Here is a 19323-nt window from a genome sequence, read left to right on the forward strand (position 1 = left end):
AAACCTTGATTATTGGAGAGCATTAATTCTATGATTAGTATTTCATTTATGATACACCTTTTTTAGGCTTACATTTCAATCGATTCAATTTAAGACTTTGTAAGATCCCAGGAACCCCTGGGATGCCTGGAAAGAGCAAATTGTAAATACAAAAACATAATCATTTTCAAAAACTCTGGCATTTCTTATTTTGAATTTTGAAGATTTTTTTTACCAATAAAATAGTGACCAGATGTTAAAGCTTGTGCAAAAATACTAACAACAAGAAAACACAGCAGTAAAGGTGTTGACCTATCCTTCTTTTTGTCTTATGTCTCATTGATCTACCCTTTTAGAACTCAAATGTATTTTAATCAAAGCTGTTCCTTCAGCTGACCTTTAGCTCTTCAACAGCATCACCGTGCCTTGGTCGTTACCCAGCATCCTCTCTACTTTCACTCTGTCTACTGAGACATCTCAACTCCCCTTTGCCTCAGGGTTTCATTAAATCTCTATCTTATCAATGAGGGGAAACATAAACGAGTTTTCACAGGCAGTGAGCTGGAACTGACAGAGCAATCAATGATGTCACTTTAATTGGAATAGTGATAAGAAGGCAAAGCTGTATTTACTCTGATGCCTTTTAAACCTCAGCAAATTGGGTTTGATATCCAGTCCATAAGGCTTTAACACATCGTAGGATACACATTCAAGGAGGACATGTCTGTATTGAGCATCATTGAGTATAATTTCTCTTCTTTCTGTAGAGCTTGTGGGATCCAGCATCTAGAGCGAGCCGGGAAGCACCTGACCCTGTTCGACTCGTTCTATTTCTGCATCGTCACCTTCTCCACAGTGGGCTACGGGGACGTCACGCCACAAATCTGGCCCTCCCAGCTGCTGGTGGTCATTCTCATTTGTGTTGCTCTGGTGGTTCTCCCACTGCAGGTAATGACCCTGTAAGCTCAACTAAACTCAGGTTTTTGCCCAAAGTGCACAGAGGGGATTCACATTTTAGCAACAGACCCTGTCTTTTCATCAGAGTTCCTGATGGTGTGCTGCTGATGTACTGATCACCTTACTGGGGACATCATCCAATATTAAATCACATGTTCCTGCAGGCATCACCTGCTGCATCAAATACAAAGTTCAACTAAATGCCAAGTGCATCCTGGCTCACGTTACATGATGAATCTACCTACTTGCTGTGTTATTTGTTTTTTAAAGATAACAAACGTGTCCATCATTTCAAATGTGACCTGTCACTGCAGAGATAGAGGGTAGAGGGATAGTAGTTAGGAATGAGGTCTTGCGGCTGGCAAACTATTGCTTCAGTGTCTGTGTCCAGACAGTAAATCTATCCTTCCTTTTATTAATAATCTCATTCTTGTTGTATTTGACACAAAGTCAATGTGATTATCATTGTGTCAGTTTGAAGAACTAGCATACCTGTGGATGGAGAGCCAGAAGTTAGGAGGGAACTACAGCCGCCACCGGGCGCAGACGGAGAAGCATGTGGTGTTGTGTGTCAGCTCGCTAAAAATCGACCTCCTAATGGATTTCCTCAATGAGTTCTACGCCCATCCTAGGCTACAGGTACCAAAACAGTGGATTTTTTTTTTCAGAAAGTTAATTATGTAGTCAGTATAAAGCACCCCTTAAGGAGGCTTTTTACTGTCAGAATGAGAACAGTTATGCAGCAGGCAGGACTTTAATGACTGTAGATTTATAGATCATTTTACAAATGGTGTATCTCTTTATAACAGTAACTGGTCTGTGTAGTATTCCTGTCGCATAGTCAAATCAATTTTGTTTATATAGCCCAATATCACAAATGAAACATGTGCCTCAAGGGGCTTTTAAAATCTCTGCAATACTGGCTGTCCCTGAATCTTATTGTTTCTAAAAGAAACAAAAAAAGGAAAAAATATGTCATGAATACAGAATAAACGCTTAATAAAATAGACTTTACTTATTCAGGACAGATGCATTTCTACACGCATAAAATACAACTTGCAACATGATTTTAAGTCAAATTCATTTATATCCCATGTTTTTTCAGGACTACTATGTGGTGATCCTGTGTCCAACAGAAATAGACATTCAGGTTCGTCGTATCCTCCAAATCCCTTTGTGGTCCCAGAGGGTCATCTACCTGCAGGGATCGGCTCTGAAAGACCAGGACCTGATGAGGGCCAAGTGAGTGAAAACGTGGCAGTCATGCCTACTTTAAGAAAAGCACAAGGATATAAAGACGAAAAGAAATATACTAAATTGTTTCCACGGTCTTGTTCAAACTGTCTCTATTAAATTTCATAAATGCACTTGTTGTGTGAGTGAGTGGTTGGTTGGTGGAGCCTGGTTCTACACCTCTAAATTTCTGCACACATATACGATTTTAATGAATTTGTTAAAACAAAATGGCATTTCAGTGTGAATATCACACTATGTAGAACCTGGCACCATGTTAATGTCTGTCATTGAGAGGGACTTGTCATGTCTCTAAGGGGTTTGACTTTAAGTCTAGCACATAATCTATATTCTAATTGTTTTAGTTTGTGAATTAGAATGTTTCAATTGCTTTAAATGGAAAGTGTAAGTCCTCCACTGGCAAATCCGTGTCCTTGAAGTGCGTATGGAGGATAAGGGAATTACAAGTTAACTTTACTGCCCTCTGCCTGCACATCAGTGTAATAGGATTTCATTCTACACCGATCATCTGCTCACATCAAAGGCCAGCTAAGACGGGCAGCAATGTACCGTGATGGATCCCATCAGAAGCTGTCCGACCTGTTCGTTTTGTCTCTGTACCTACAAAATATCGCACCACCATTCAGGGTTTTACTGTCGCTTCAGGGTAGAGGCTGGTGGCTTGCAGACGCTTTGCAGCTTATAATGTGAATGGTTTCTAAGTATTTCTCACCAGCACATAATAGTGTGAATTGAAAATCATAAATCTGTCCAAGAATCCATACCCTTTTCCAATGAGCCCTTCTTCAATGTGCACAATTGTGCAGGTGATTCGGTTTTTATGGCAATTTCTCGCCCTGATATGTAGTCAATAAAATCACCCTTGCAGGTAAGCCTAATGGAAGGATCGGCCATGCCATGCTGAAATCTTGAGTTTTGCTGACAGTACGCTCTAGTGTCACACAGCAGCAGATGGTTTTCATGCTAGAATGCAGCTTAACCTTTTCAGCCATTGTCACAGGGCATTAGCACTCCGCTTTTTTTTAAAGGATTGATCTCCGTAGATATTTAGTTTTACGTCTGGCTGAATGTTCTCCTCCCTTACCCGAGTTTCTCTCTGTCCTGCTCTGTCTCTGCTCAGGATGGACGATGCTGAGGCCTGCTTCATCCTCAGCAGCAGGAACGAGGTTGACCGAACTGCTGCTGTGAGTATAATCAGGGAACATCCCTCAACTTTGTTTCCAGTACAAACCTCATCACGATAACAATATTTGAGCAGAGCAATTTCACACTCTCCTTCCATTATAAAGTAGCCGAGAGGATTTGAGATATTCAAATTATGTAGTGATTATATTGTTCCTGCCATTGAGATTTGGGAGCACACACACACAAGTCACTGAGACAACTTTATGCTCCATAAAATTCAGATTGCTTTTACAAATGAGCCATTGGGTGAATGAAATAGAGCTATTCCTTCTCCAACAGGATCACCAGACTATTTTGAGGGCTTGGGCTGCAAAAGATTTTGCTCCGAATTGCCCTCTGTACGTCCAAATTCTCAAACCTGAAAATAAGTTCCATGTTAAGTTTGCAGGTAAGTGCAAAAAGGATGCCAAAACTAAGTAATTTACGCATACCATTTCTAAGTTTGATGTACCATATTGTTGCAATTTATCCTTTTCAATCAGATCATGTAGTATGCGAGGAGGAGTTCAAGTATGCCATGTTGGCGCTGAACTGCGTGTGCCCCGCCACATCTACCCTGGTCACACTGCTGGTTCACACCTCCAGAGGACAGTGAGTACACGCTACTGTTGTACAATTACTGCAATTAGCACTTATGGATTTACAGTGACAGCCACTGTCAGAATATCCTTTTTATAACTGTGAGTTATTGTTATGGTTCTGAACCTTTCTCGCCAAAATTGTAAACATGTGTCGCACAAGTTATCAAATTGAGGAATGAGCTCTTACAGCCAAAGTGATCACATTGTTTGAATTTAAACCTCTATGAATAACGCTTAGTAGATGATAAAAATGTTGCCACTCCTAGTATGTTATTTAGATATGAAGCAACGGCTAGCTTAGCATGTGCACCGGAAACGGAGGAGAAAGAGCTTGCTTCGTCCAAAGCAAAGCATTTTGTCTACAAACGTTTTTCGAATGGATAAGACAAACAAGAGACTATGTAGTAACGCTCTAGAGATGCTAATGGGGAGATGTTGTCCTCTTAAAAAAGCCAGACTGTTTCCAGTTGTTAGGCTAAGCTAACTGTATATTGGCTTCAGTCTTGTGCACATTAGAGAAGTATAAATATTTTTAAAATAAACAGCAGAAAAGCGAAGAAACTCTGTCCAGTTGAACAATTCTTTTACATGTTTTGTTTTTACTGTAATTAGTGTTCACAGCCTTTAAGATACCTAAGCCACTTAGAGACCCTTGATAACTTGTCTTTGCTTACATTTTTAAAAACAGTAGCCAGAGAAATTCACATCATTCTTTAATTTGCACCAGCTTAGTTTTTTCTCCGCCTTACATTACTTTTGCAAAACCAATGTTATTCTTGGCTCCATTCATTGAGATTCAAATGAACCTATGACTCATTATTAATGCTTCTAGAGCAGTTAATTCTCCAAGAAAAGTTTTTATTAAGTAAACTTTGAGCTTCTCTTACTTTGAGTGCTCTTTGAATGTTCAATATCTCTTTGAGTAATCATTCTTTTAGACAGATTCAATTCCGCTTGGATGATTAATAAAAAAGAACACGACAGCAGCTTGTTTACAGTCCTACAGACCCTGGTTTGTGTCTCTGCAGAGCTGAATACTGAACTGTCAGCCACCGGAGAAACGTTTTACTGTCGAGTCAGTTTACATTACCAAAATTCTTGCTCGGCAATAAATCGGTCTAAATTTTTCATATTCTGTGCAAGGTGGCCACTATATCTTCACTGCTGTCCAGAGAAGCACATCAATTTTAATTTCCATTACGGGAAGCTGCACAGGGGCTGTGAAGGTGATAAGGAATGGGGGTGGACCTATTTTTGGCCTGTGGTTATATAAACATTATCACTTTGATTAGACGTTATGAAGGACATGAATTTAATAAATAAGTTGTCTTCATAGGGTTGTGAAAGGTCAGACAGATTGCGGGAATAAAAGCTGTTTATTTCCAAAAGTGTGACATGTTTTATAGTTCTCTATATGTGGCCGTCCCTCATTTTTTAGTTCTTGATGTCTTTTTCCCTCCCCCCAATTAATTTTATTTGGCTGCCAAATGGAATAGCAGGTTTAAACTCCTAGTGTAATGCCTTCTTTGGGTTTTAATAGAGGTGCGCATCCCGAGCCTGCCCTCACTTATTGCTAACTCAAACTCTGGGCTTAACTTTTTTGAAAGCATTCTGAAATTTGTATTTATTATTGAAGAGACCTTTTCCTATAACTAAACATTCCTTTTATTAGAACTGATCATGCATTTTTTTTTTAATTATTTTTGAAGATATGTGTTGCATCTTTATGTGGTTTGGAAAAGGCCCTATGGGTTCTTAGTTCAGCTAGCATCTGGGGAATTAGAAGCACCACATGTAAATAAAAACAAGTTTTTGAAGCCATATTTTTTATAACAAGACTTTGGTTTTGCTAACAGTCCATTAGTTCATTGTGGGAGACATTTTGTGTCTAAGCAGTATATAATATGACAATGCTGTTTCAGGGAGGGGCAGCTGTCCCCGGAGCAGTGGCAGAGGGTGTACGGACGTTGCTCTGGAAACGAGGTCTACCACATCCGCTTGTGTGACAGCAAGTTTTTTGGGGAGTATGATGGCAAGAGCTTTACCTACGCATCCTTCCACGCCCACAAGAAGTTAGTAAAAGCTTCCTCTAGCTAAATCCCGACACATTACAGTGATATCATTAGGTCATTAAACCTTGCATACCCGTCTTACCCCGCAGGTATGGTGTTTGTTTAATCGGAGTGAAGAGGGAAGACAACAAGAGCATCCTCCTGAACCCCGGCCCCCGCCACATCATGGCCGCCCCCGACACCTGCTACTACATCAACATCACCAAGGAGGAGAACTCGGCCTTCATCTTCAAACAGGAAGAGAAGCACAACAAGGGCATACCCGTCAGCGGCCTCTACGATGCCCCCTCCAGGCTGCCCGTGCACAGCATCATCGCCAGCATGGGTGAGACTGAGAGTCAGGGGCGGAAAAACATTTGTTAGAAGTCGGTAAAGAAAGGAAGATTGAGGATGATTGTAGTGTTACTAGTTGACTAAAGTTTCACTTTTGTTTGGTTGAAAGATTTTCCATGTCCACAGAGAAAGTGGATGCTTTTGTTGTGTTTCTCTGACTCTGAACTGCACTCACAATGAGAGATTGTGAGTGCTGGCTGCCTTGGTGATGCTGTATGCTTCCGCTGACTGTTATGCATGACTTCTTTCTTACATGCCTATTTTACTTTCTTGGCTGACATTATTGTGTTGTGCTTTTTCTTTGACCTGTGAAAGTTGATCAGGCCACTGCATATGGTAAGTTTGTGCATGAAGCATCACTTTTTAACACTTTAATACCAGTAGAGATGTTAGAATTGTTACTATGATATACACTTTATAAAGGCTTTATTTTCCCTGTCTTTCAAAAACTAAATCCCATTATTACATATAATATGATATATGTGATTGTTCATATGTATGATATGCCTGATATATGTAATGCATATATCATACATCATATAACACAGCCAATATGATGTATTTTTAAGGACATATTTATTGACAAACACACCATGTCAATAGATTGTACGTGCCTTTTTTGTGGCCCAATCGCTACAGAAGGCAATACATTTTCACTTCAAGGTCAAGTAAGCCAAGTTAAATAAGGTGATATTTTATGCTGTGTGTGTGTCTTAACATGGGACCCTATTTACTTTACATATTGAGAAGGCCTTTACAGCGCAAGTGTTCCAAGAGTTAAAATGGTTATGGGTTCACAGTGTACTTAGCAACACATTAGTGACAGTGCTGCACATAGCGGAGCACACATAACCCTGTGTTGTTTCCAGGCACTGTGGCCATTGATCTTCAGAACCCAAGTCCTCCCGAGGAAAGCAGCAAGCTCACCTTGCCTACAGAGAACGGTGCAGGAAGCCGACGGCCGAGCATCGCGCCTGTCTTGGAGATAGCAGACTCCTCCGCCATCCTGCCGTGCGACCTCCTCAGCGACCAATCAGAGGACGAGACCAATCAATCAGACGAGGAGGGATCCGTAGGCTCAGAGTAAGTGTTATTGATGCAGAGATGTGGTGTTTTCGTAAGGTTGGTGGCTGTACAAAATATAAAGAAGTGAAATGTCCTCACAGTGCAGGCATGTATCACTTGATTGATGTCCCCTGCCCTCTTGCTCTCCGTCACGTCTCAGTGGGTGTAGGAGGAGAGATTGATGGGTTTGGAATAGGTGTGTAATCTGTGTGTCATGAGGCTATAAAGTGCAAACATGGCTGTGATGGATGTGTGTGTCATGACGGGGAGGGTCAGCACTTTCCCTTCTCGAGAGATGTCTTCTGTTGTGTGTCCTTGCATAGACCCTCACCCCTCAACGCTCATGTATCAGTCGCCATTGTAGCAATTGAGCAAGGATTGGGGTTATCTGCAGCTTCCCTTCTTCCTATATGCGTTTTTTTTTATATAGCAGATTACCATTAGGACAGATCGGGTGCCTCTGATCCTCAACCCAATTATTTTTTAATATTATTGGGTCTCGCAAAGTTGGACATTAAATAGTCCCCCTAACCTCTGATCCTTTAATACTGTGTTCTTTAAGGAAATGTCAGACAGAAGTATGGGAGATAAAGTCTGCAGGAAACACACAGAGCTGCTCAAGGTCCCACAGTGCCCCCATGTGGCGATCAGGCTGTGGAGGCAGCTTATTAACAAAGTCAGGATCTATTTTATCGGCAAACTAGAGGGCATTGTGAAACTGATTTAAGGTAATTAAAGGACACAGAACCAAATTGACACTTGACGCAAACACAAAATGAGACACGATTAAAACTAAACTGACTGCGATAACGTTGTAATTGTTGTTGTAGTTGGTATTGATCCACAATGAGTCCTTCAGGCTGTTAGTAATTTAAGCAAAACTGCAGCAGAATCTAGTTAAGAATCATTGTGTCATTTAGTGTGATAGAATAATAATGAAGGTAGTGAAGAGCCATGCAGTTATACTCCCCTTATACCATCATGTATATGGTGTTTTTCAATTACAGTCCACACTATTATGATGTGTTTAAGCGATGAAAGGAAGGATACTCATTCACAGATGGTCATTTCTGTTGGAAATTCAATACTTTAAAAAAAAGTATCTGCAGAATATGTCTGATAAAGTTTGGTCGTTTTTTTTCCTGATATTCTTGTTTGTTTACCAACAGTTTTGTGAAGGGCTACCCTCCCAACTCGCCCTACATTGGCAGCTCTCCCACTCTGTGCCACCTCCTGCCACAGAAAGCTGCATTCTGCTGCCTTCGCCTCGACAAGGTAAATTAAATCGCAGGAAAACAGCTCAGAATTAAACCACAAAAACATGCATTAACTTCTTCCCCACCATCTTATTTCTGCAAAAACCTGACTGAATCCCTCTCTGATTGTCTGTCTCCGTTCAGGGCTGCACACATAGCAGCTTCGAGGATGCCAAAGCATACGGCTTCAAGAATAAGCTGATCATAGTTTCGGCAGAGACGGCGGGAAACGGTCTCTACAACTTCATCGTCCCTCTGCGCGCTTACTACCGGCCCAGGAAGGAGCTCAACCCCATAGTGCTGCTGCTGGACTACCAGTAAGACTTTTAACCGTCCTGTATGTTTGTTCTTACTCCTACAGGGATGTAAACTCACTGACGTTTCCACAATAACTTCAAAACCTCAATGGTAATGTGTAATATGTAGAGACCTCTTACTCATGTACTTAAATTAGTATCTTGCTAGTAGACTAATGGACAATAAGTGTACATTATTGTTGATAAATGCTTAGTGGTAGTAACATGTATTATATAATTGCTCTTTGAGAGTTTGGCAGTACATATAAAATATTCTGCTCTTTCTTTATAGGAGATTTTTAGAGTTGCTGAAAAAATTACCTGCAGTAGAAGTTTATGAATTAACCTTGCCTCAATTATTATTGCTCAGAGTGCCTTTTTTGTGTCTTATTTTATGTATTTGTTTGCATGTGGAAATGCTTTTTATGTTCGCAATTTAGAATAACCAAATTGCTTCCAGTAGAAATATTGGTCAGCTTTGCTTTAGGATCAAATTAAATAGATTTTGCATTATTCATAAAAATCCTCTCTCTCTGCAGACCACTCAGACAGAGAGCCATGACAGTGAGACCCTAAGGGGTTTCCATAGCAACCAGTTACATCCTACACTGGAATTTAAGGAATAAACATATACTGCTCCTCTCTTGTTGCCTAATAAAAACATCAAAATACAATTCAAACAGCATTTCCCTGTCCTGATCCAGAAACACATTTCAGTAAATGACAGCATCAGTGACATCATCTCTCTCCGGGGTTTTACAGAAATGAAGAGTGTGTGCACATCATAATGTTTCCTCTCTCCCGCAGGCCAGACAACCACTTCTTAGAGGCCATTTGCTGCTTCCCAATGGTTTACTTTATGGCTGGCACCATCGATAAGTATGTTTTTGATCATAAAAAACCTCCTCACTTGATTAGCTCATTTACTGACCATGTTTTTCCGCTGGTGGTTTTATCATTTTATTATAGCTACTGGCAATATTTCAACTTGCATGCATCATGAATAAAATGCAATATGATACATAGCAGGTGTTGGCAATCACAAATCATAGCTTCAGGGTCTGGTTAAAGATAGGATTCACCATAGCTAGACAGGAGTTAGATTATTAGGGTATTATAATTGATTGAGGGGGATAAAATAAACTAAACTTTAAATATTTTGTCAAATATTTCTATTAATGCTGCTGAGAAATACTTACATTTACTGGGTTAGTGCTAGTTGAAAATTATTGAAAAATAACCTACTATGCTTACATATCCAGTGGAATTTGGTAACTTAGTGTATTTCATATTTTGTGTTGTTTAGTTGAATTGAAATAATAATATTGTTAAAAGTAATTTTGATCCAGTGTAAGGTCAGATTTAGATGATGAATCTATACAGATCATTAGTAAGTGCTACCAAGTAATCATAAATAAGTAACTATTGGAAAATGTACTAGATTTAAGTATTAAATAACATATAAGAACAGATTTTTGTGACGCAACCCATTTGTTTTTTTAATTTAGTGGATGCATAAATATGTACTTTACACTATAAACACTTCACATAGTTATTGCTACACTAAAGATGGTGCATCTTGGTAGTTCTTATAACTGGAGCAATTAACATCCAAAGCAGTTTCGTCAAAAAGTGCGTAAACAAATCTTATCAGAATTAATTGCACTTAACAGATAGATGTTTTATCACTGTTGTATTATCCAAGTGGAGATATCTCCTGACGTGCAGTAACAAGCTCTGTTGTTTTGTGAATGGACCAGTTTGGACAATCTGCTCCAGTGTGGAATAATCTACGCCGACAACTTGGTGGTTGTGGACAAGGAGAGCACCATGAGCGCTGAGGAGGACTACATGGCCTGACGCCAAGACCATCGTCAACGTCCAGACTATGTTTAGGTAACACGGAGAGCGTTTTGTTCAAACACACAGTGAAGATTTTGAAGTAGTTGTGTCAGACTCCACTTGATCAACTTCCTTGTCTATTCTTAGTTAAATGTTGTAAAGTAAATGCTTGTTTGGAGTTTGGGGACTGAGTTCATCTCAAAGACAGAAGTCTTCTATTTAGCAACAGAGATTAAAACCCTCCATCACCGCCTTAGCACAAAGCATTTGATCTCTCCACTAACATCCCTCTCTGTTTAATCCCAGGCTGTTCCCCAGCCTCAGCATCATCACGGAGCTCACACACCCGTCCAACATGAGGTTCATGCAGTTCAGAGCCAAGGACTGCTACTCGCTCGCACTCTCCAAACTGGAGAAGGTGAGCTGTGAAGAAGAGGGAAGCACGTTCAGACTCGCTGGCTTTCACTTTTTTCGTCTTGTGTGAATGTTTCAAAGGAAGATCTGAGCTGGGTTATAGAAGATAGTCTGTAGCAGTGTTTATAAATACCCCTACCCTCCACGTCCTCCACAAGGCTACGCCTCTAGGAAACATCACGGCCAAAAGCCTGAAGCGATAAAATAATCTCAAAATGAACAAAATACAATTTGAATCTGAAATCATACAATCCGACTCTGAAAAAGGAGGACTCAGATATCAAAATATATATAAAAGTGAAATTTGAAAAGAAATTGCTAAACTGAATCAAAATAAAATTCTACCTGAAAAAATATGTTGAAATACTTATTTTTAGTTTGAATACATTACTGAGTTTTCAAATTCAGGATCAAAACAAATTTAATGTGTTGTTATTTTTCTCAGATTCACTGTTTTTTAGTCCTAGGAATACCGCTACATAATACCATGTATTATTGTTATTGATCGTGAATGGAAATAATAAAACACATTAAAAACGCTTACTTAAAGGGGTAGTCCGGCGAAAAACGGAGCACCAACAACGTAGTTTGCAAACCCAAAGTTTATCAAAAAGAACTGTTTTACAAGACTCACCAACTGCCCCCCATTCCAGCTCCTCTCCAAGGAAAGTCCGCACAAGTCGATTGTCGAATGCACCGGAGTTCAGTTCAAGGAGGAATGTTTTGGAATGTATAATTCCATGGAAATTCATATCTAGTGAGTGTTGACACGGAAATGAAAGGAGTTACCTGTAACTTACATGCAACTCCTTTCATTGGAATTATACATTCCAAAACATTCCTCCTTGAACTGAACTCCGTTTTTTGTGTAGGGACCCTAGTCATAGGCCATGGTTCTCAGCAGGAAACCGATGGACTGTCCACTCCAGGTAGGGAATGAAGCCTTACCCCAAGTGAAGGAGTTCAAGTATCTCGGGGTCTTGTTCTCGAGTGAGGGAACAATGGAGCGTGAGATGGGCCGGAGAATCGGAAGCAGCGGGAGCGGTACTGCAGGCGCTTTACCGCACCGTTGTGACGAAAAGAGAGCTGAGCCAGAAGGCAAAGCTCTCTGTCTACCGGGCCATCTTCGTTCCTACCCTCACCTATTGTCATGAAGGATGGGTCATGACCGAAAGAACGAGATTGCGGATACAAGCGGCCGAAATGGGATTTCTCCGCAGGGTGGCTGGCATCTCCCTTAGGGATAAGGTGAGAAGTTCAGTCATCCGGGAGGGACTCGGAGTAGAACTGCCGCTCCTTCATGTTGAAAGGAGCCAGTTGAGGGTGGTTCGGGCACCTAGTGAGGATGCCACCTGGGCGCATCCCTAGGGAGGTGTTCCAGGCACGTCCAGCTGGGAAGAGACCGAGGGGTAGACCTAGGACCAGGTGGAGGGATTATATCTCTTCGCTGGCCTGGGAGCGCCTTGGAATCCCCCAGTCAGAGCTGGTTGATGTGGCCAGGGAAAGGAAAGTTTGGGGCTCTCAGCTGGAGCTGTTACCTCCGCGACCCTGACGGAAAAGCGGGAGAAGATGGCTGGATGGATGGACCCTAGTCATGCTACTGCAGAGGTTTGGTGCTATTTCGAGCAATGTTAGTGGTTGAAAAATGCCTATTTGGAAGCGTTCTGCACACTGCCCCGATCGAATGCACCGTAAGCCATTTTGGCTATTAGGGTTGCTCCCGGTTTTTCCGGGCAAGCTCTTTACTGGTTGATGAATGAAAAAAACTCTCTGGAGGGCTTACTTGATCAGTTTTCCTGCAGAAAAAGACCCTGGGGTCAATTTTCCCCGGACTACCCCTTTAAGGAGTTTTATCTCGATCCAAGTCTTTTAATCCTTTCGGAATCCTTCATGTGTGGCTTCTGTCCCACTTGCAGTAAAGCCTTCACCTTCACAGTGCTGAAAAACACTTTCCACCTTTTCAGAGGTGAAAACAGGTCTTTTTCATTTTCATTATTACTTCTTCCTGGAGATGGAGCAAAAGAGCAATAGTCAAGCAAACATACCTGGAAAAGTGAAGATTTATTATCAGGTTGCTCTCTTCCTCACATCTTTCTTTCTTGTTTCTCTGCAGATAGAGCGTGATAAGGGCTCCAACTTGGCCTTCATGTTCCGGCTGCCGTTCGCTGCAGGAAGGGTCTTCAGTATCAGCATGTTGGACACACTGCTGTACCAGGTGGGATTACAAAGAAAGACATCAGAAGTTGAACATAGGGGTTCATTGTGAACTACTATGTTTGTTTGTTTGACGGAATCAAAAATTGTCTGTATTAATATTGTAATAGTAGAATCTAAACAAAAGTATATAAATATATGAAAAGATAAATATGTTGTTTTCATCAATCTTAGATTTTTGTGCAGCCATGTTCCCCAAAGCAGGTTAAGGGATAGACTACATTTATTTTTTAACTATGGATTTTTTATGACGTTTTTTTTTCTGATAATATCCAGCATCCTTAAGTTAAGCAAGTTTTGTTTCAAAGATAGAAAGGAAAAAAAAGTGTTGCCCTATAGAGATAGGGTCTTGAGGATGAAAACACGTCTACATACAAACTTCACAACACTAATAATAATAATACTTTTTATTTAGAGAAACCTTTCAAAGCACCCAAGGACACCTTACAAATCAGAAAATATTCTTAAAAACTGTACAAAGGGACAGTAACAGTGGACATGTAGCACTACAGTGAGTAGGATGATCTGAACAGGTGGGTTTTTTCAGGAGGGTTTTTAGTGTAGTGATTGTGTCAGTCTGACGGATGTGTTGTGGGAGGGAGTTCCAGAGTCTGGGAGCAGTGCAGCCAAAAGCCTGAGCACCTATGGTGATGAGGCGTACAGTGGGAAAGATATCAGAGGATGAGCATAGGGAACGAGAGGGGGTGTACTCCTGAAGGAATCCTGCCGGATAGGTGTGGGCCAGGTTGTTGAGGGCTGTGTATGCGAGCAGGAGGATTTTGTACTTGATGCACTGAAACCACATAAGAAGGTTGATTCTTATTTTAATCCTGCAATAAACAACACAGATGTAAGTATTAAAAGGGAATGGGAGCATCTGCTTTAATAATGAAATAGGTCTGATTTTCCCAATATGTTAAAAACTTTGAGTGTTGCTGGAGTTTTTTGTCTGAATTTGTTTTCCTACTGCTCATCACAGTCATTCTTTATTTCCACAGTCATTTGTGAAGGACTATATGATCGGAATAGCGAGGCTCCTTCTGGGTCTGGACACCACGCCCGGCTCTGGGTACCTGTGTGCTGTAAGTAAATATCTTCAGACTTTATTAGATCTGTGAGTAAATGAGTTTGTGCTTGATTGTCTTGCTCTGTCCCCAGATGAAGATCACAGAGGAGGACCTGTGGATCAGGACTTACGGCCGACTCTTCCAGAAACTTTGTTCCTCCAGCGCTGAGATCCCCATAGGGATCTACCGCACTGAGTCGCACATGTTCGCCACCTCAGAGGCAGGTTCACTTCGATCACATGCTGAAAATTTGAGACTTTGCTTTGGGTTTTGTCATTTCCTTCTCCTCTCTCACATTCTGTGTTTCATTTTTAAAACCTGATGTTCTTCCTTGCTTTGCATTTTCTCCTGCTATCATTTCTCTTCCCCTGAAATGTCTTATTTCTTGGTAAACCCAAGACCGTTCTACCTCCCTCGCTTTGCTTTTTTAATCTTCACAATCATCCGCTTTTAATGCTCAACATGTTACTTTTCTTATTTTTCTTCTCATCAATCATTGTTTAATCCTTTCTTCTATTTGATTAACTCCAAGCAGCAGAGGGAGATTAAAAAAGGATATTAACATTTGTTGATACATTGCCAACAGAAAGCCCCAATTACTTTAGATATTTCATTAGCCTGTGGGTTTAATAAAATGGAAATCATAGTCTAAATAATATTTGTCATGTAACATACGATGCCAGTATACAAAACAATTCACCGCCATGCATGAGAAAATGTACCAGTGCTGATTTGTTATTTTGCGACCATTTTAAAAGTATATAATCCCCATGTACTATACACTGTGCTTATTTTTGACGCTTTTGATAATTTTGCTTGATTTGGATGTCCCCATCATTGCATTTCTTTTTGTTTGGATGTCTGTTTGTCTTTTGTTTCAGGGAAAGGACAGTTATGCACAGGTAAGAGTGTGATGCTTTCTAATTTGGATATTTCACTCAACTTTTTGCAGAGCACAACAATTAAAAATTGATGATGCTGGCACCTGAAAATAGCATTTACCAGGAAGTTTTGACACAGTAGATGTTGAAACAGACAGACAGACAGACAGACAGACAGACAGACAGACAGACAGACAGACAGACAGACAGACAGACAGACAGACAGACAGACAGACAGACAGACAGACAGACAGACAGACAGACAGACAGACACACACACACACACACACACACACACACACACACACAGCAGTGGCTCAGTAAGTAGGGGCTTGGACTGGGAACCGTAGGGTCGCCGGTTCATTTCCCCGAACAGACTTGAAAATATGGAAGGTGTACTGCTACTTGGAGAGGTCCCAGTTCACCTCCTAGGCCCTGCTGTGGTGTCCTTGAGCAAGGCACCGGACACCTCAAATCCCCCCCCTCCCCATTGCTCCCCGGGCACTGCACAATAGCTGCCCACTGCTCCTAGTACTAGGATGGGTTAAATGCAGAGGACAAATTTCACTGTGTGTGCTCTGCTGTGTGCATGTATGTGACTAATAAAGAGGGTTTCATCCTCTGATTCTATTCTATCTACACACACACACACACACACTCTCAGTACCCAGCGTTAACAATATCCCCCTGTTCTCCCAGTCTCAGATGTCCATCAACGTGCAGCAAGGCGAGGAGCACCGGGAGCGCGGAGAGTCCTGGAAGGAGAAGACGGCGCACAGAAACTCCACCGCGAGTGACCAATCGGAGCACCCGCTGCTGAGGAAGAAGAGCATGCAGTGGGCTCGGCGGCTGAGCAGGAAGAACGTCAAACCGTCAAGCAGGGCGGAGCGGATCTCGCAGCAGAGACTCAACCTTTACCAACGTTCCGAGCGCCAGGAGCTGTCGGAGCTGGTGAAGAACCGCATGAAGCACCTGGGACTGCCCACCGTGGGATACGGTGAGTGGGCCGACTGACGGCCTCTAGACAGACAGACATGATGTTATGAGGAGTTGACCATAGTAAATTCACTTGAATAGTTAATGATACATGTCTTATTGTAAGCAGAGGTAAATGAAGGTTATTAACAATTTAGTTTAAGTAATCTCATTTTGTTTTCGATGTATAAGTACTTAATCATAATTAATAATAAGGTGCCTGTAAATGAATAGTAATGAAATGATAGTGTTTCTTGCAGATTGGATTCTCAGTTCTCTAAACGTTTCTTTAAAGCCACAGCACCTCCGGGCGCAGGAATCATTTAATGGTCGAGTTAAACATCAGTCCGGGAAGTTTTCATTCTCAGGAATTAAAATATAACGCACACTAAAAACAGTGGTGGTATTTTTAAAATGTATGATTAACCGTCTTGAGTTGAAAACAGTTTGGTTCCAGCTTCACAAATGTAAATACATGCTGGTTTTATTTCTATTTTTTTATTAATGAGAAGTAAATCTTATAGGGTGTTGGACTGTTCATCAGACGAAATATATATTATAATTTAGGCTCTTTTTGTTCCATAATTACACTTTTCTGACACATTTTAGACCAAACAGATAATTTCAATGTAATGTTTCATCAATAGCGGAAATAATTGCATCCATTTAAACCGTATTCTGACAGGAAAATGTTTTTTGCGACTGCAGTTTTGACAGTTTTTGCCTGTTTTTAAATACAGTTAAATGACTTTTTGAGAACATCAGAAGTAAGTCTTCTCTCAAAAGCGTCTTTTATGAGGCATGGCCAACATTAGTATAGAGCTTAATCTTTGATCTGTCCTTTCTACTGAGTGGCTTTGTTTTAAATGAACTAGGAGTGGTGCAGTGATTTTGTGAAGCTACAAAGTATTACAAAGCTAAACCAGATCATTTAGTCCGGTGTTGTCTTTCATAAGGATGCATGTTAAGATAAATAGCATTTTAAACTGTTTTAAAGTTACATTTATCAACTCTTTTAAGGGCAAAAATACTGAAAGGCAAGGCAAAAGCACCAACAATACACTAAAATCTAGCTACTTTTTACTCAATATACCCGGTAATAATTTTTGCTCTACCCACTCTCAACCAATAAATGATTTCAGCTGTGAGAGAGTCTGTGTTTAAAAGCTCCACTGTGTCATTTTATGTCATCTCACCGTCTATAAGCTGTGGTGCCGTGGGTCTTGATTGTAGAGATCATTAACATCACACTACATCATCATTACCCTTTTAAAGAAATCATTTTCTCACATCAGTTTCACACTCATGAACTACTCCATGTGCCATCACACACTCTCACCTCTTCACACTCCTCATCATCATACCAACACGTCACGCATGGAGATGCAGGAGCAGCAAGCCTTATCTCAATTGCATATGAACACAGACTGCAATTGCCTGCACTCTTTTATCTGCTCACTTTTTCTTTTCCTCCCAGCTTCATGCTTCCAAACTAAAGCAGAATCATGCTTCAGATGTGTTGCACTTGCTAAATATTATGTAACGTGTCGATTAAATACGTTTCAGGAAGAACCCCAAAAGCTCAAGATCACCTTATGAACCATGAATGTCAGTGAGGATTACTGCAGCAGGATCATAACATGTGACAGATGAATAATTCTGAAGTGATTCTGTGCACACACCGACGCATGGCTTCTTTGCATCGCTCTCACCTTTTTTTGAAACGTTCTTTTTGAAACTGCAAATGCATTCGCTGCCTGCCTGATTATTTTCTATTTCTTGTTTTCCTCTGTTCCCCTCCTCTCTCTCTCTCTCTACCTTTCTATCTGACTCTTGTGTCTTCCCTCCTTTGGCTTGTAGAGGATGTTTCTAATCTCACTGCGAGCGATGTCATGAATCGAGTAAATCTAGGATATTTGCAAGGTAATCCTGTGTGCCGTTTATAACTTATTTACAACAATGTGAGTGGCTGCGTTCCATCTTGTAGGAAAGGATGTTGTCCTTTCACCAGCATCCACTGAAGATTGCACTGAATTTAGAACTAGATGTATCGAAGTAGACTTTAGTGTTTGTCCTAACCCTTTTGTTGGTAGCTAATACATTTTGTAGTTGATTATAAATTAACATATTAGGAAATTAACAGTGAATGCTGTTGCTTAGAGTTGCAGGACATTTCAGAGCACCCGTGTACAGAGGGGACCAGGCCGTCAGGTTAGCTGGTTGATCAGTGTTACAACTTTACTGCATGAGTGTGTGTGTGTGTGTGTGTGTGTGTGTGTGTGTGTGTGTGTGTGTGTGTGTGTGTGTGTGTGTGTGTGTGTGTGTGTGTGTGTGTGTGCGTGTGTGTGTGCGTGTGTGTGTTCTGCCAGAATGAGTGGTACATCAGCAGCAAATCTCTCACTATCTCACTCTACTGTCCCTCTCTCTACCTGGTCTTTTTTGCATTGTGTTCCCGTGAGGTGGCGTCCCCCATGGCTAGAGTACTGCAGGGTGCAGAGTATGGCTTAAAGAGTGGAGCGGAACGCATCGGGTCTGCGGATGGAAGGCTAGATGTAATGTTCAAGTGTGTACGGTAGATGTATAAGGACCAGAGGTGTCCTGATGTAGAAAATGAAGAACTGGGTCTGTCGTTTTCATATATCAGGACACCTCCAAGTGTATTCTCACACTTATCCCATGGCCACTTAACAGCAGACAAAAGGAAAAGCAGTTTTACTTTTCTTAAAGTTTGTTTATATTAAGTGCACTCTAGGGATATATTAAAGTTAGCAGGGAGCTGAAGTAGCAGAAAGGATCTGTGGCCCTGACAGCGCAACGCGCTGCAAATTAAGAAGAACTGCAGGTAGACAAGTTAAGGAAGAAACATCTTTACCAATTTGCCAACAAGTGAAATATGTTACCTTAGTTTGCAGTGCGTTGAGCTCCCAGGGCCCCCGTAAAAGAAGCTAAATG

The 19323-nt window shown here is 41.0% G+C and overlaps 1 protein-coding gene across 1 annotated transcript in view; it reads left to right on the forward strand.

Moving 5' to 3' along the window:
• The window catches only part of kcnt1b (potassium sodium-activated channel subfamily T member 1b), a 69492-nt gene that overhangs the window by 43776 nt on the left and 6393 nt on the right, over positions 1 to 19323 (forward strand). The window contains 22 exon segments of the mRNA XM_063898050.1: positions 747 to 927; positions 1411 to 1575; positions 2042 to 2178; positions 3311 to 3374; positions 3655 to 3763; positions 3858 to 3966; positions 5879 to 6028; positions 6118 to 6353; positions 6677 to 6697; positions 7231 to 7444; positions 8596 to 8701; positions 8827 to 8999; positions 9786 to 9857; positions 10739 to 10835; positions 10837 to 10874; positions 11127 to 11238; positions 13348 to 13449; positions 14447 to 14530; positions 14607 to 14735; positions 15397 to 15417; positions 16096 to 16393; positions 18232 to 18294. Of these exon segments, the coding sequence (XP_063754120.1) occupies positions 747 to 927; positions 1411 to 1575; positions 2042 to 2178; positions 3311 to 3374; positions 3655 to 3763; positions 3858 to 3966; positions 5879 to 6028; positions 6118 to 6353; positions 6677 to 6697; positions 7231 to 7444; positions 8596 to 8701; positions 8827 to 8999; positions 9786 to 9857; positions 10739 to 10835; positions 10837 to 10874; positions 11127 to 11238; positions 13348 to 13449; positions 14447 to 14530; positions 14607 to 14735; positions 15397 to 15417; positions 16096 to 16393; positions 18232 to 18294 (2681 nt within the window).

This window comes from Eleginops maclovinus, chromosome 12, assembly GCF_036324505.1.
Source record: "Eleginops maclovinus isolate JMC-PN-2008 ecotype Puerto Natales chromosome 12, JC_Emac_rtc_rv5, whole genome shotgun sequence".
NCBI classification, from domain to species: Eukaryota; Metazoa; Chordata; class Actinopteri; order Perciformes; family Eleginopidae; genus Eleginops; species Eleginops maclovinus.